A 17,756-nucleotide genomic window follows, 5' to 3' on the forward strand; every position below is an offset into this window, starting at 1 on the left:
AGTTTGATCTGGGCTCTTGGAGACTGCTTTATTTTGAGTTAGGCTCACTAGTGTGAAGTAACTGTTAAATGCCTCTCTGGAGCACTGAATGACTGCAGTAGTTGAATGGGAGACTTGAATATTGATTTTTTTGGAAGTTGATGAACACCTACAAAGAGCAATATCTTCTTTTTCTTTCATTAATACAAGTTTGCTTCATTTGTTAACATCTAACGAGTGATTTCAAGAGCTACTTAGCATCATTCCTAGTCAATGAGAATAAGATAAGAGTATTAGTTAAAAAGAAGGCTTAAGTGATACATCAGCAAACAAATACTTTATGGATTAGCCATCTTCTCCTTGACCCAAATCATCGTTTATCTTTAGAGTTATAATATCTAAATTTCATTTAGATACTCATCTATTTTAGTACTACAGAAAAAAAGAAGAGAAATGGCAACTGGAAATTATTTGCGACCCATGTAATAGGCAAAAGATTAATATCATTGACCACCTAAGAACTATGTTGCTATCATATATTTTGTCCCAGTGATTCACCTGTTTTGTATCATATACTGATTATAGGTGTGAATGCTGCAAGTAGTCTTGATTTCTTCATGACTTTTTGTGATAAGATTGGGATAGCTATAGCAGAGTTTGTTGATGTAAAAATCTCGTCTGAAACCTGTTGAAAACTGATTTTCAGTTTTGAGGAAATATCTCAATTGGCCAATAGCTTTGCAGGATTAAATTTTATCTTTAAAAAATGTGGGCTGGTTGATATTTCTTAGCTCTGTACCTACAGAGTTCACTCAGGGAAGCTGTTAGGCTAGAAATAGGACCTACTGTTTGGGCAGAATCGCAACAGTTGGGGCAGTGAGAGGACTACTCAATGAGTTTTTCTTTTCTAGATGATTCATTGAATATTTCACAGTATGTAGATGGAGTTATCTTGCCACAGTGACTCCTGGAATTAGACGCTTTTAAGGGGCCCTGCAATTACTGTATCTGCGTAAAAGAACCATGAATTACCAATGGGGGTTTGGATTTCTGAGCTGCCAACTGAAGATACTCTACTGTAGGTTAAGGACCTTGAAAGTGCATTTACTGCTTCTCCTGACATTTGAGCCTAAGACTGACCTTTGAGAGCTAGAAAGATTTAGTGAGAGTTTTTTTCAGTCAAAAAGTTGATTATAGAAATTTCGTAAACCATTTTTAAATTGCTTTAGCTGATTTCCATTCTTAGTAATAATTTCGACTATTTTTTAAAGTGCCTAGCAGTCTTTGTTGAATGAAGAGATCAGATATTAATTCTCACATTTCTGGCCATGGCTGTTTTGAGCATATTTACGATTGCTTGGTATGTGTTCGGGGGGAAACTAATCTAAAGAGAGGCTGTGAAGGGAGAGTGAATTGCTTTTAGGCCACTGGAGATAGCTGGAAATTGGAGATGAGACCGCGTTTTCTTCTAACATGCAAAAGTTGCATGAGAGTCGGTGATTTGAAGTTCAGGTAAATGTAAGAGTTGTGAGACAGTGGTTCCCGAGAGGTTCAGTTATAAGAACTCATTAATAGGATAATAAGTGATGCTTTTAGTATGTGTTAAGTGATGAAATATGACAGAAGCCTCTATGAACTCAGGAACATTTTAAAGTAAATTTATATTATTTATTCCTTATATCAGGTATATTACCTGTAAGTCATACCTCTTCTTATATTCAACACTTCACTGTATTCTTAAGGCTTTAGAATGAAATAAAACTCTTTACCACAGCCTTCAAGACCGTATGAGACCTGATTCCTGCTTCCCTTTGCAATGTCATTCTCCTTTCCCTTTCCTTCTAGCTCTCTCTCTGCCTCAGCCACACAGGTATCCTTCCTGAACCGATTGGACAGATCAAGTTCCTTCCAACCTCCGGACCTTTGTATGTGTTTTTTCTTTTACCCAGAATGCTCTTCTCCGTGATCTTTGCTTGGTTGGATCCTATTATCATGCAGTCCTCAGCTCAGAGAAGCCTTCCTGACACTTCGGTCTGAAACAGCGTTCCCCACTCTTTGAAATAACACTAGTGTTACATAGATATTGCAAGCTACTACATGATAACCACAATGTAGAATAGCCTTTTATTAATGTCAAGAAAACTAATGAGGCTCTGTTTATTAATAGTGAATAATGTCATCTCTCTTGTTAGAGAAGTAGCTGTATATTTCCCTATGCTCACCTCAGAGTTGCCCATTTTTATCTAAGACTGTGTAGAAAGACAGTTAGTCTTTGAGTCTATTCAGGAACTTTCTCTGCAATAAGTAAATGGGGAAGTGGGCTCTCCAATTCATTTTCTTAAAATTGAAATTTTGGGAGACCTGTTGCTAATCCTGGCATAAAGTTATCTGGGGATATTATACCACCTAATAAAATTTTTAAGGAAGGAAAGAATCATCATGTTAGTTTTAGCATTTATAAACTAAGGCACAGTAAATTCTTAGGGTGTTAGAAAAAGAATCTATATCTGATGTGTTGGAGCCAACGTACTGGCTCGTATAAGAACTGCTTGTTAAATTTTCAGGAATTTTTTGCAAGCAGGTTGACTTTACATTAGTAGCTTGAAATTGGCTATAGTGGGAGTATTTATACCATGGAAATTGGCAAACACTACAAACCAGGGCTTTTTTTCTTTTTTTCCCGGAGAGTGCATTTAGCAGCACACCATTATATATAGCCAATATTTCAGAGACTGACAATTGGATGATGACAAATCAGTAGGGCCAACTCGAAATAACCAAGTTACTCTTATGGTTGTTTGCATTAAAATGTCACAAATTTTGGGCATGGAAGAAAAAGTTGTTTTTGTTTTTGTTTTAAAATAGATTATTTGTACACAGAAGCAGACAGGAAGGATAAAAAATCAAGATCTTTGTATTTGCTTCTTATGCCTTTCAGGTCAGCCTGCTGAATGCTTGCAAAATGTTCTTAAGCTATATACTCTGGGTTAGGGCAGATAGCCACCTTCTGGAACTTGCGCTAGCAGCTCTCCTCAGCTCTCATACTGATAACACAACTCTACTGACCTCATATGTAGCGTCATGTCTTAGTTACAGTGAGTGTGTTAGACTATTTCTTTAGGGAAAGGAAAAGATTCCAGAAGAGTTAGGTGGAGGCTCTGATTGATTATGGTTTATAATGTTGGAGCAAGTGGACACTAATGAGAGTTGCCCTAAGATTTTTGAGCCTTCAATGGGAAATGACTTAAAGGAAAATTACACGAAGAGGCAGGGCTTTAAATATTACTCACTGACAAGAACATTTTTGAGTTACACTACTCTGTGAAGGCAGAGAGGGATTATTCGGGATGTTTCAGAGGCAAATGTCATTGGACAATATCTCTGTGAAGGGATATATGATTAGACGTAGGTCCTATATTTCTCAGTTTGTTTTAAAGTAACACAAAGGCATGTTTGAAAGCCTCCAGTTTGTTTCTTCAGGGACTTGAGATTGAATGTCCTCCATTTAAAATGAAATTGGAGAAGTAAGAGCATCCTGAAATTCCCCCCTCCCCTCCAGTTTGTGATAAGCACTTAGAAAAGTTGGAAAATTCTAAGGGATTGTGTAAGATTGTGTTATGTCATCTTTTCTGATATCTTTATAAAACAGGTTAGTTGTACCGTTTATGAGAAGAGAGAAAGTGGCTTTCTTCAATTATCTTTGGATGTAGCTAATTATCTTCTTGGAAGAGGGCTTTATTTTTAATGTTGCAGCATTTCTAGGACTTAGATTTTAATGGAACACTATTATTATTTCCCAAAGGATAAGATATCATCTGTAGCTAAACAAGTTGGGATTCTGGGATTGATAATACCCAGTTTTTATTATATTAAAAAATATGAACCCATTGATGGCGTTACTCTCTGACTCAATGAAAATAAAGGAATATGTAGTAAAGAGAATATTATGCAATGTGATTAAAATTAATTTCTTAAAGACCAAATAAGTCCTGTTATTTGGAAAAGTAGATCATTAGTAGAACAGTAGATCTCAGGAGTCACTACGAAGTTGCTACTGGTATTCTCGAGGTCAGGAATGGTAAAGATAATTAAGAAAGGAGATTTTATGAAAATCATATATGGGGACAAAGTTTTGCATCTTGTGTTGAATACTCAAGGGAAACAACTCTTTGCCTCAGGAAAAATAAAGTTTTAGCAAGCCAGAATTAAAAAAAAAAAATTAAAAGAAACATACAGTTAAATAGTCCTATCAAACTAGAGTAAAAGTCTCATAAACAGGACTTTTTAAATAGAGTCTATTCCGAAGACTCTGAAGTTCTTAACCACTGGCCATCCCTCACCATCTGTTTATTAGATGAATATTCCTGCCATTAGTATTTAGACACAGGCCATGTGAAAGGGAATCTATTGAAAAGAGTAGTATTGAATATGCCAATAACGGTCAACCAATATTAAGTATCTAAGTCATTATTTAAATGAGAAATAGATTATTATTTTTATTTTTTCCTCATAGCAGTTACTTTTCATAAACTGCCTTTGAAATTAAAGAGTTTTTTCCATATAAAAAAGCATGCCCATTCTAGAAAATTTTATAGAGAAAAGTAGAAAGAAAAAATATAATTCTGTCACCAAAGGCAACCAATGCCAGCATTTTATTTCCTTCTGATACTGTTTCAAGTCATGACTGTATACTCTATTACTACTCTTCCTATTACTGCAACTGCAGTTACTACCACCACCTTTTCACCCACCATTTACTCAAAGTAATATTATATTTTTACCAGTCTTCACATATTTTTTCCAGTTTTATTGAGAAATAATTGATATTCATCACCATATAAATTTGAAGTGTACAGCATGATGGTTTGATTTACCTGTATTGGGAAGTGATTATCACAGTAAGTTTAGTTAACTTCCATCATCTCATATAGATAAAAAGAAAATTCAAATAATTATCCTTGTGATGAAAATTCTTAGGATCTACTCTCTTAACAACTTTCCTTTGTATCATACAGTAATGTTAACTATAGTCATTATTTTGTACATTATGTCACTAGTACTTATTTATCTTATAACTGGAAGTTTGTACCTTTTGACCACCTTCCTCAGATTCCCCCCCCACCCTGCCACACTGCCTCTGGTAACCACAAGTCTGATCTCTTTTTTCTATGAGTTTTTTTAAAAATTAGATTCCACATAGAGTGAGATCATACAGTATTTGTCTTTCTCTGTCTGATTTATTTCACTTAGCATAATGCCTTCAGGATTCATCTGTGTAGTTACAAATGGTAGGATTTTCTCATTTTTTATGGCTGAATAATATTCCATTGTGTATCTATATTTATATCTAGATATATATATATACATGCCACAACTACTTTATCCATTCATCCATCAGTGGATGCTTAGGTTGTTTTCATGTCTTGGCTACTGCAAATAATTCTGCTATGAGCATGGTAATGCAGATATTTTTTCCAAGTTAGTGGAAATTCAGAAAAGTAAAACAACCTGCTCAAGGTTTTAATACATGACAGGACTATGATTGGGACCCAGATATATCTAATTCGAAAGCCTGTTTTCTTTACATTTCACACACACATGCTTTTGTGTTCTAGAAACAATTCTGTTTCATGCTTTTTCACTTAAAAATAGTATAAGATTTTTTCCATGCTGTTAACACTCTTCATAAACAATTTAATTGCATCATAACCATCCATTCTAGGTATATTTTTCATGTTGATAAATTTTATATTGTTTTAATTTTTTATGTATACCTTTTTACTACTTAAAACCAAATCATTACAAAACATAATGTGAGAAGGCTAAATCAGTTAGACTGAGGTCTAGAAGAGACAACAGGAAGAATTGAGGAGTGCTAATGCCGTAGTCAGTATTCACTACTGCAGGTCACTTCCCTGAAAGCCACTCGTTAAGCAAATGTGGACAAGGACCAGCTTGTAGTCAGATGCTTTTCAAATTAAGACTTTTAACATGAAATTCCAAATGTGTTGCTTACGCTCTGTGTTGCTAAGGACTTTGCTTTTGTCTTATCCAGTTTCTGACTTTCCTGACAGTACTCTGATTGTACAACTCCTGACAAAATATTTCTCGGTTTCTCTTTCCTTTGAGTTTTGTATCCTTAGGAATTTATTTGGAACTTCTTATCACAGAGAATCAAATGATCACCATATTTCTAGTTCTGCAAAACTTCCCTGTTTACCACTGAATCCCAATTATAGAATTTGTAAATATTTTTCCTGCCGACTACCTGTTTAATCCCATGTGTAAACCATATTGTGTTTAAAACATCTTGTTCAATACAGTTTTATCTGCCTAGTTACCTCAATTTAAGCTGCTTGAAGAAATAAATGCTCTCTAAAGAAGCATGAGGTATGGATAAAGAACTGTCACATTTACACCAGTTTTTCCAAACAGCTAATTAAGTCTCCAATTCTTTACTATTTTTTTAAATCCAACATATTTCTTGAGCACCTATACTGTAACTGGCATTGTAGTAGACACTGGGCGTATAGTAGAGAAAAAGCTAAAAATGATCCCTGCCCTCACAGAGCATAAAGTCTAGTGGAAGAGGCACACAAAAAAATAAGTAAACAAATTGTGTTTTACTGTAATTGTGTATCGTACAGTACATCCTGATATTCTTTTGTAATATATAAACATAGTAATAATAGTGTTTCTTCTATAAAATTTTGTTGTATTTTGTTCCTATTCATTCTTTAACTAAGTTACAAGCTTCAATTTAAAATGTTTGTCCATCGGTTTGCCCGTGATCTTTGGGTTAAAAAACATCCTAAAACAAAATGGAATTGTATGGTTTTGCTTGTTTGTCGGTCCCATATTCATGAAATTATATTTTACTTAAAGGAAAATGTCTTAATGTCTTTCCTGCTGCCATGGAATTACTTTGTTCTCAGGTCTGTCAGGAAATTATTGGCTTCCTAACAAGAAAATGCCTTTGTAGTGTGCCTGAATGCTATCTGGCTCTGCTACGAACTGTAAAAGCGCTTGTCAGCTCTGCCAGTAAATCTTCCCTCTCTTACCATAGGTCCAAGGATCTTATAAAGGAAGCCATCCTTGACAATGACTTTATGAAGAACTTGGAGCTGTCGCAGATCCAAGAGATTGTGGACTGTATGTACCCAGTGGAGTACGGCAAAGACAGTTGCATCATCAAAGAAGGAGATGTGGGGTCGCTGGTGTATGTCATGGAAGGTATGGTTTGTAACTATGTTCCTCTGACATTCAAATATTCTCTTTTCATCTTATCAGCCTGCACACAGATGGCAATGTGTTGAACAATACAATTCCATTTTTCCTTTTTGTTGTTGAGAAATAGTTTGAAAAGAGGTAGAACACTGCTTAGTGGTTGATTAATCGTTTGACGTGTTTGTGTTTAGAATTATTAATATGAGAATCTAGTATTTTTTCAGACATGGGGAAAGGCTGATAACGTGAAAGAAAGAATTGCTATTTATTGCACTGAATAAGACCACACACTGTCAGATCATTGAGCAAACTCACAAAGCTTCAATGAAAGCTTAAGTCTCTTGGAAGTATTTTTGGTCAGATAATCAAAGTGTCTTCAGCTCTACTTTTACCTCCCAGTATATGACTAGGTTTCCTGCTATGATGCTTCTATAAAAAGAGAATGTTTTCAGTGTTTCATATGTGTCTGATAGAGGCAGATCATAAGGGTTGGATGGTATATTAGCCACCTGATTAATAAGAGCAATAGCTTGCTTCATAAATCTTGCACAAACTAAGATAGAAACTGCTTTGAAAAAAACCCGAGCCATGCACTGTGTAAATATGTTTTGCGCTTATGTAAATTTTCATAATATGTATTTCTAACTTGAAATTTATAATGGCATGTTTTCGTTTTGGAGGAAGAAAGAAGCCATGAAGAAATCATGACTGAATTAGCTGAGAAGAAAGTGAGTTCAGAAATGTCTGTAATAGAAGACGGTTGGCATAGTAAAATCACAGTCGATTTATTTGATGGCAGTTAGTGTTTTACCCAAAGCATTCATGGCAGTGTCCTATAACTGTCAGGTTTCTAGGTCATTCAGAGGAGGAGTGTATTTGGGCAAGTCAATCAACTTCACTGAGTTTCACCCAGCTTATAAAAAAGAAGATACTATTTCTTTCTGGCAGTGGATTTCAACTGGTGATGATTCTGTCCCCCAGGGACATTTGGCAATGTCTGGAGATGTCTGATTGTTACAATGTGAGTGAGTGTGGAGGTTGGTAAAGATCAGGGGTGCTACTCAACGGGGCAGTGACCCACAGCAGAGAATTACCTGTCCTTAGTGCCTATGCTGAAAAACTTGCTTTCTAACTTCTTTGTAGGATTGTTATGAAGTTAGTAGGGAATAAGTTGTGTGGATGTGTAATGTAAAGTGTAAAACATTGTAGAATAGCAATCAGTATTATTCATATACATAGCTGATTCACTTTGTTATACAGCAGAAACTAACACACCATCTTAAAGCAATTATACTCCAATAAAGATGTTAAAAAATAAAGAAAGAAAGAAAGAAGAAGAAAAAATCAGTATTATTATTTCCATTAAATACTTGACAGTATGTAAGAAGTGTTCTTTCTACATTAATTTTTCTTTGTGGTCTTTTTTGACATATATCAGGCACTTGATATTTAAGTATTAATTTCTGTCATTTTTATTTCTTTATAGTTTTCAGCTTTTCTGTCAGTGTTACAGTTTTCCTCAAGCCAAAAGGACATAAATGTTCAGCTAGGCTTTCTTCTGACAAAAACAAAATACAATAAACAAAAACACAAACAATATACACTTGATAGAGAATTGCAGGGAAAGGAGGTGAAATTATAGGGCAAGGGTATATGTGGGTATTGAGCAGGAAGGATGAGAGAAATGGAAGAAATATATAGAGGCCAAGTGAAGGCTATAAATATAGAGGCAAAATGTTAAGAACTATTAACAGTTAGAAACCAAGTTTAAAGTATTTATGAGATTATAACATATCAATAGTTTCATATTAGTTGATTATTTATGTATTTTATTGGCAGGTGTGTTTTTAAGAACACAGCTATTGTATAAAGCAGGGTGTACTTCACTTCAGCGATTTTCAAATGTTCGTTATTGATATTCCATTCAAGAAATGAGTATTTTGAAAACCTGTATGTTGCAGTTTTCCTCGTATATTTTTTCTAAAAAAATTCTTTTTATTCACGCCATTTGTGTTTTCTAAGACTAACTGCAACTTTACTAGCCATATTAGAAGAAGCTTGGAAATCATAGTTAATATTTATTGAGTTTTTAGAACTCAATGTCCAACATATAGAGCATGCTTTTTCTAAACAGTTTCCATGTATAAAACTTATTTAATTCTCAAAGTAATCCCGTGAGGTTAAGGGCTAATATTTATTATCCCCTTTTATAGATGAGAAGACTGAGGCCCAACTGGTTTAGAGTAGAGTTAGGAGTGAACCCAAGTAATCTGGATTCAGAACCCAAGCTCTTAACTATAGGGCTATGTATTAGTGAGGGTTCTCTAGAGAAAAAGAGCCAATAGGGTGTGTGTGTGTGTTTGTGTATCTGGGTATTGAGAGAGAGGTTTATTTTAAGGAATTGGCTTCCGTGATTGTGGAAGCTGGCAAGTCCAAAATCCGCAGGGTAAGCCCAGCAGGCTGGAGATGCAGGGAAAGGTTGATGCAACAGCTCAAGTCTGAAAGCCAACTGCTGGCAGAATTCCCCTTCCTCAGGGGAGGTCAGTCTTTTTTCTGTTAAGGCCTTCAACTGATCGGATGAGGTCTACCAACATTAAGAAAGTAATCTGCTTTAACTCAAAGACTAATGATTTAAATGTTAATTCCATCTAAAAAATACCTTCACAGAAATGTCTAGTGTAATGTTTGACCAAATATCTGGATGTCATGGGTTTGCAAGTTGACATGGAAAATTAACCATCACAGGTCCATTCCTTGTCAACTTGACACCTGTATACATCTCCTTAAACCATACTCAGCCTCCAAGTAAAGACAGTAACAAGGTCATACTTCTGCCTAACATGGCATAATGATCCTGTGTACAATGAAAACAAACAAACCCTTTTCCCAGAAAAGGATGCAAAGTCCTTGGGTAGTGTTTACTCTTCTCCTTAATACCCCATAAATCAAATACTATGATGTAAAGTTAACAATACTTAAATACTATGATATAAAGTCAATACATCTTATGTTACATGATAAGGACTTATAAGAGAGAAGGAAACAAAGATTTTATGCACACATGCACTCACTCATACATACAGACAAACACATTTGTAACAGAATAAAGAAGAAATACCCGTGGCAGACATCCCTAAGTAAAGGTAATATACTAATTTTTTCCCCATTGCATCAAGCTAATTTTAATATATTTTATTTATCTTCTTTTTATTGCTAGATTGACTAAATAGCAAGTCATCTTAATTATGGTTTAAAAACAGTGTACCAATATTCAAAGTCACAGATTTTGCTATGATGCTGTTGGTTGCTTCAGTTAAACTCACAAAATGACCATGATCTTATAACCTGATGCTGATCTGTCCCCAAGCCGTAATTCTAATCAGTTCCATGTAACTTTGGCTGATTTTATGCTAATATTCTCATGTCAAATAATTTTTAAAAACCTATCATTTAAATTTTTATAAGTTTTAATTGAGGAAATGTTTCATTGCTTAGTTTTTTTTTTTAAAAAAAGATTTATTTATTGATTGATTGATTGATGGCTATGTTGGGTCTTGGTTTCTGTGCTAGGGCTTTCTCTAGTTGCGGCACGTGGGGGCCTCTCACTATTGTGGCCTCTCTTGTTGCGGAGCACAGGCTCCAGACACGCAGGCTCAGTAGTTGTGGCTCATGGGCCCAGTTGCTCCGCGGCATGTGGGATCTTCCCAGACCAGGGCTCGAACCCGTGTCCCCTGCATTGGCAGGCAGACTCTCAACCACTGCGCCACCAGGGAAGCCCCATTGCTTAGTTTTTTATCAACACATTTAATCTTCTCAAAATTTAGATAGCACTCTTCTTGATATAGATGGATTCTTTTTCATCTGTGAACATGATTAATATTTATAGAGTATACCATAGCAACAATGGATGAATAGGCTATAGAGGATCTTTCACAAACTTGCGTATTATCAAAACATTCAGAAAAACACCCAGGAGTTTACATGAAAAATCAGTCCAATTTTTCCTGTCTCTCTTCGGTTAAATGAAGTTTTCTTCATAAAATAGTTGTTTAACCTGTGCCTTTAATGATTTTTGTTTTAGCTTGGGCAGTGTCCCAAGTATTACTGCATACCTAAATGCCAAATTTTCTCATCATTTTAACAAAAGAGAATGGTCATATGTTAAGACTTTATTAATTAGGATGACTGAGGAAAAATCATCTGGAGGTAGTGTAAATATATCTTGTATTTTCAAGCAAAATGAGTTGTATGACTTTTAGATATTTGCAGTTACTGGCTAGTGGAAGTTTCATTTCAAGTTTTGATCAGAATTGTTTTGGTATTAGTTACTTAAGGCAGCAGTGGATCAAGTTGCTAAGGCTTGATTTATATTTTAATTATGTTTTCAAATATATAAATGACTCTTACAAAATACTTAAATACAGCTTATTTTCTTAAACCAATAGATATTGGCCTTAATTATGATGTAATATTTGTTAATATCTTTACACTCTTGCCCTTTCTGTTTTTTCCATAAACATAAACGTCTGTCTACTGTCATCCAAAAGAAATTCTGATTTAGTGATCGAGAATTGGTTATGTAAATCAAACACCTTCTTTAGGAATCTAATATTTTTGTAGTGAAAAATGTCTAGTTTATATCCATTGAAGCAGTTGATTTGCTTAGAGATATCATATTTTCTGTGATCTTTCATTGTGGAAGCAGATAGATTATATTTTGTTTTCTGAAAATGGCAAGTGTCTGTTTAGTGTTCTTTGATTATTGGCTATTTTAAGTTAAACTTTTAAGTGAAACCATCAAGTTGTTGTTTTTCACAAGGTGTTTGTTAATGATAACGGCTTTTATTAAGTCCTTATATATGGTCTCACATCCATCCCGCTCCTCTTATTAGTTCCTTCTTTCTTTCTGCAAGCATAGCTGTGATTTGGTTTAATCTTGGTCCACCTCTGAGTCTTTATTGTTTAGGACTGTGCCATGTACCTTGAAGGCCCTCTTTTTTCTGTCTACCATCAATATCATTGATTTTGTTTTCCTCGCAGTTTTTTAAAAATACTTTTTTAAGAAGGAACAATTCTTCAACTCATCGCACAAGTGATTTTTTTAAATAGCCCTTTTGTACACTAATTCTAAGTTATCTGTGATTATTCGCATCAACTCTCAAGTTTCTGTTGTTATTGCATTGAGATTTCCCTTTTGTCTTCTGAAGACTGGTCATCTGCTTCCCTTTCCAGCGAGTCGGTTGATACCAGGTCTGCTTGTTAAGCTGATGTCCAACACTATTTATTCTTCAACATGGGTATGGTTCATGCTGGCCACCCACCATCAACAGTAAACTTATGCAACTTCATACTGCAAGTTCTCTCCCACCCCCACCCCATCCCCTGAAACGTTTTTACTGTTTTTATGATTAAATAACATATGAAAGCTGATATTCAAAGAGGGATTTTTATGTAAAATTGAACATTAATGAAGAGCTTCACCATGTCAGTTGGCATTCAAAACACTACCTGAGAGTATGAGGGAGTTGAATGCATTTTCATATGAATTAGTTCAGTAAATTTAACATGAGAAACAGACCATTTTATTCTCCAAAATCAGGTGTTGCCTTTTGGCCTTTTGAGTTTTTCATGTTCATCTGAAAGCTATGGTTTGAATAGTTAAAATATCAATGCACTTAAAGTTATTTTTGCAGTCCCTTTACAGGACCAAGCTTATCATGTTAATGATGAAGAACAAGCTGATGTGCTGTGTTAAAAATAAGACAACAGGCCCTGAATGCATCCTCTCATGCTAAGCCCCATGTCACCAAATTGAGACTCAATAATAGTTTTGGCTCTCCCAGAAATGGAATCTTAAACCAGTCAATCAGGAGTCACCTAATTAGCAGTAGTTAGGTAATCTGCCTGGTAGGCCCCTGACATCCCCTAAAAGGAAATTGACCTTGCCATAACCAATCCACTTTTTTGTCTAATATCGCTTCCTTGTTCCTGCTCCCTTCTGCCTATAAAAGCCTTTTATTTTGTACTGCTCCTTAGAACTTCTTTCTTATTTACTTGATGGAATACTGCCCAATTCATGAACCATTAATTAAAACCAGTAAGATCTTTAAAATTTACTCAGTTGAATTTTGTTTTTTAACAGCTGCTTATATAAAAACAAAACAAAACAAAAAATCTATTTAGAAAAAAGTTATAAGCAAAGGGAATCTGGAAGTTTTAAATGTGAATATTAAAATGTATTTCAGTTATGGAGTTAATGGCAAGAACAGGGAACTGAGATAGTTAGATGCCCCATGGGGTATCATGTTTATTTTGGGGTGCCAACCTTCCAAAAAGACTTTAATATACTTGAGCGAGTGCAGGAAGCATAACATTTATATTTAGCAAGTTGCCATATCATGCACAGATGAAAGGTTCAGGAGGAAAGAATAGCTATTTTTAAAAGCTGAAAACGCTATCACATGAAAAGGGAATTGGTCTTCGTGAATCTAGATGACCGAAGAAAATGCAAGTTATAGGGGGGCTTACGTTGGGTCTGCTTGAGAATCAATATTCTGCTAATTAATACGTTCTAGAAGTGATGAAGCAACCTGATGTCATGGCAAGAACCCCATCTCAGGAGGCATTCTAGCAGTGACTACATAGCATCTGCTTGGAGAAAGTTTGTGTGGGTGGAGGGGGGGGGTGGTTCCCTGTGGCTGAATTGAACACATCTCCTAATCCCTTTCCCAAACTCCAAGATTCTGAGTCTGTGTTTCTCTGAACAAGTACCTTACAAGTTAGCTTATGAGAACCCAGCCCTCCAAAAGTTTCTTCTTAAAAACCCACACTGTATACAATGTGCATGTTTACTTTGGAATGTTTTTGTACTTTATATTATATAAATCTAGTCATACTGCATGTATTCTTCTGCTACTTCACTTTTTTGTTCAATATTAGCTCCCACTATTTTATACCCAATTTCTTTATCCTTTCTGCTATTGATTATATTTGGATTGTTTCCAGTTATTTTGCTCCTGATTACTAATGAGGTTGAGCATCTTTTCATGTGTTTATATGCAGTTTGTGTTCTGTGAAGTGTCTGTTGGAGTCTTCTGCCCACTTTTTTGTTGGTTGGTTGACTTTACATATTTTGGAGTTTAATCCTTGTCAATTACATGCATTGCAAATATTTTTCTCCCATCTATATAGCTTGTAGTTTTACTACTTTGTGAGTATCTTCTGAGGAACAGAAGTTACTAATTTTAATGTAGTCGAATATATCAGTCTTCTTCTTGGTTTGTGCTTTTTGTATCTTTGTAAGAAATCCTGGAAGGCAGTGTTTCTCATGGCCACATATGTGTGTATGAGTATGTGTGTGTCTCTGAAGGCATGTGTGTAGTAGGTTAGGCAGGTGAGGTATTATCTTGAAGGAATATATCCACATTTGTAATCTAAAGGAGAGTTGTCTCTTTCAAAGCAGGAAGCTGGAAAGGCAGTACATTTTTGCTTCTGTGTTCTTTTTTTCCAACATATTTAAAGAAGTCTGTATAAGTTGTCCTTAGGGGACAGTAAATATGTTTTTGAATATGCTTGATGATAGCGATTTCTTTTCCCTGTGAGGGTAGATTTTATATTTGGAAATAATCACAAGCCATTTAGTGACAGATTTGATGAATAGGGGTAGGTGATTAATATTTTTTTTGGCTAAAATTTGTAAGGGTGTATGTATATGTACCACTATAAAGTAATGACATTTTTTGTATAATTCAAGAAAAATTAAAGAACTTTGATCAAGAACATCATTATCCAAAATGACATATTTTGAAGGATAGTATTCTTAATACCGATTTGGCTACTGAAGTCCTTGTTTGATTTTGTAAAATAAGCCTTATCACGTTGTGGTTATACTAATATATAGTTCTCCATTTTCTTTCTAAATTATTAATGGTGAAAAAGAAAGTGAAGAGTGTAGCTTTTCTTACTTTTGAAGACTCCTGAAAGTCAAAATAATTAAAACTTGCTGTGCTTATTTTTTTGAGATGATAGTTGAAAAGCCATCAATTTTTTTCAAAAAATTAATCTGAAATTGGTACAACAGATCATAGATTATGTTAAAAAGGTACAACTATCTTTTTTCTTCACAACAGTTATGGGATTTACTTCTATGCTGACTCATTTTGCTAAAATATCAGTATATCCATTCTTCAATTTTGAGAGAATGGCAAATTTGAAAGTTTCAAAATACATTTTTGATGAAAACAAAAACCAAAAACAGCATACCTGAAAAAATGAAAAGAAAATGTGGATTAGTACCTCCTTGACAATAGTGTAATAACACATTGATTTCTTGCTAATGAGGTGAAATTTACTTCAGCCATCCTTTCATGGAACTGTTGAGTAGTTTGCATGCTGAACAATAAACAGGATTCTAAAATTGTTGAGGGCTCATTTTAAGAACACACAGATGTATTTCTTCAGGGACTTTAACAAGATTTCCAGTGATTTTTGTGGGGGGCTAGATAGACTAATGCTTTTAATATCCATCCCTCTAATGAAAAATCCTTGAATGGTTAGTAATCGTTTTGGCACACTCTCAAAGGGCAGGGAAGATGGGCGCTACTTCCCAGCACAGTGAAACTGCCTGGTGTGACTACCATGGCAACAGCCCACCCACCCCCACTCCAGGGAAGATTGAAATGGGTCTCTGAAGTCCTTATTGGAATTCTCCCATGACTCCGCATTTGAGGAACGCAGCCTGTAATTGCACATACTTTATCTGAATTTAACTACTGTACCTTTGGAAGGTTGCGGTCTGAGTCTGATCTTTATGTTTTGATATTTATATTTAGATTTATATAATGATCTTTATATTTTATATTTAGACCCTTCCATAAACTCCTTTCTGATGAAAATGAAAATATTTTTGTACCAAAGCTCCTGCAGAAGTGCACGGATTTAGAATTATGATAGATGACTTAAAATGGTATTAAAATCAATTCCTGAGAATCCACATTTCATGCATATTTAAAGTATCAAGGACTTGTTATTGAGTATATTTACATTAATGATTTATTTAATACCATTTTTTTTGCCTAATTTGCCCAGCTTTACCAAATTAAGTAGCTTTCTTTGTATCCAAAACTATCTTATAGTTATTCATAAGAATATATGTGAGCTAATGCTTTTAAACCCAAACATTTACTTTTTATTTGCTCTTTGCAATCTTGTGTAACTTAACAAGAAGAGTTAAGTTATTCTGCACACTTTTCAATATCAAAGCAAGTTACTCTGTTAATTTATCAATAGCAAAGCCATATTAGAAAAAGCATCTAGTGAAGGTGGCCAAACTCTTATGAAAGATGGTTTTCCATTTCACAAATACACAATGGTGTATTTTCAGAGGAAAACCAAAACTTTTCATAAAATCGAAATTAATAGTCAATGTTTAAAATTTTCCTTCAAAAATCGAGTATGCTTCTTTAAAAGATCATTTATTCCATACTGGTAAAAAGAAGAGAGTGAGTGAACATTGATTCCCAGTAGAGCTTAATTAATAGCCTATTGTAATAACTTTCATTAAAAGCCATTCACATACTCATCAATTTTTTTTCATTTTTATGACTATAAGAACATAATTCAGTGTTACATTTTATATTTGGCTCATGTTTATAGACCATCATTTTACATTACTCTTTTATTACATTGCATTTCATAATGGTTTAGAATATTTAATACCTTCAGCATATTCTTAAGGTAGACCTATGCTTTCTCTGATGGTTCATTCAATAATGGTACATGCCCTCAAATTAAAGCCATATTTAAAAGATTTCTGGTGCAAAGATTTGTACTGACTCACCCTGTTGGAAATATACACACGCACATATTTGTACGTTGTGCCCATGTACGTGTATATGAATTTACATGAAGTTATCCATTCTCAGAGTTCAGCTTATCTTCCAGGAGATGATGGGGTGGTGGTAGTATCATATATAGGATTCTATAAATGGTTAAATTCAAATTTACAAGAAAAGCAGAAGATTAATGATAAGTATTGTTGATAAGGCTCTCATGTGATTTAAAAATTAGTCTGCAAAGAATAAACATTTGGTTTGTAGGTTTTTGAGCACCATTGTGCAGACCATTCTCTTAAAAGCAAATTAAGATGACTTGTACAGAAAGTTTTGAAATTGCATTTAGTCCTATGAATTTGAATTTTTATATAGTATATCAATTCTAAAGGTCAAAGGCATATGAAATAGGAAAAATGTTTCAGCAGATTTTTCTTTGTGTTGAGAATTAGGTTACATATATACATAGCAGGCATTGCTGAACTACCATACTTTCTCTCCCTCCATATGGCGTGTTTCTACAAAAGTAGAAAGGGTGTTATAGATAAAGCAGAGCTTGGATTTGACTGAATGTAGTTCATGAATATATGAAATTCTTTGTATTTCCCTCAACAATTGAGAATAGCAAAGAAAGTTTTCAATGAAGTTCTTCAATAGTTTCCTTACTATGATTTACTAATTCATTTATTTGATTATTCATTTCTCAATTTCGATTCCTAG

The 17,756-nt window shown here is 34.5% G+C and overlaps 1 protein-coding gene across 2 annotated transcripts in view; it reads left to right on the forward strand.

Annotated features, from left to right (window-relative positions):
• Positions 1-17,756, forward strand: part of PRKG1 (protein kinase cGMP-dependent 1) — a 1,261,642-nt gene that overhangs the window by 158,591 nt on the left and 1,085,295 nt on the right. For both annotated transcript variants that reach the window (XM_057531141.1, XM_007182835.3), the window contains exon 2: positions 7,046-7,212. In XM_057531141.1, coding sequence (XP_057387124.1) covers positions 7,046-7,212 — 167 coding nt within the window. The remainder of the gene's footprint in view (positions 1-7,045; positions 7,213-17,756) is intronic.

Source organism: Balaenoptera acutorostrata, chromosome 16, assembly GCF_949987535.1.
Source record: "Balaenoptera acutorostrata chromosome 16, mBalAcu1.1, whole genome shotgun sequence".
Lineage (NCBI taxonomy): Eukaryota > Metazoa > Chordata > Mammalia > Artiodactyla > Balaenopteridae > Balaenoptera > Balaenoptera acutorostrata.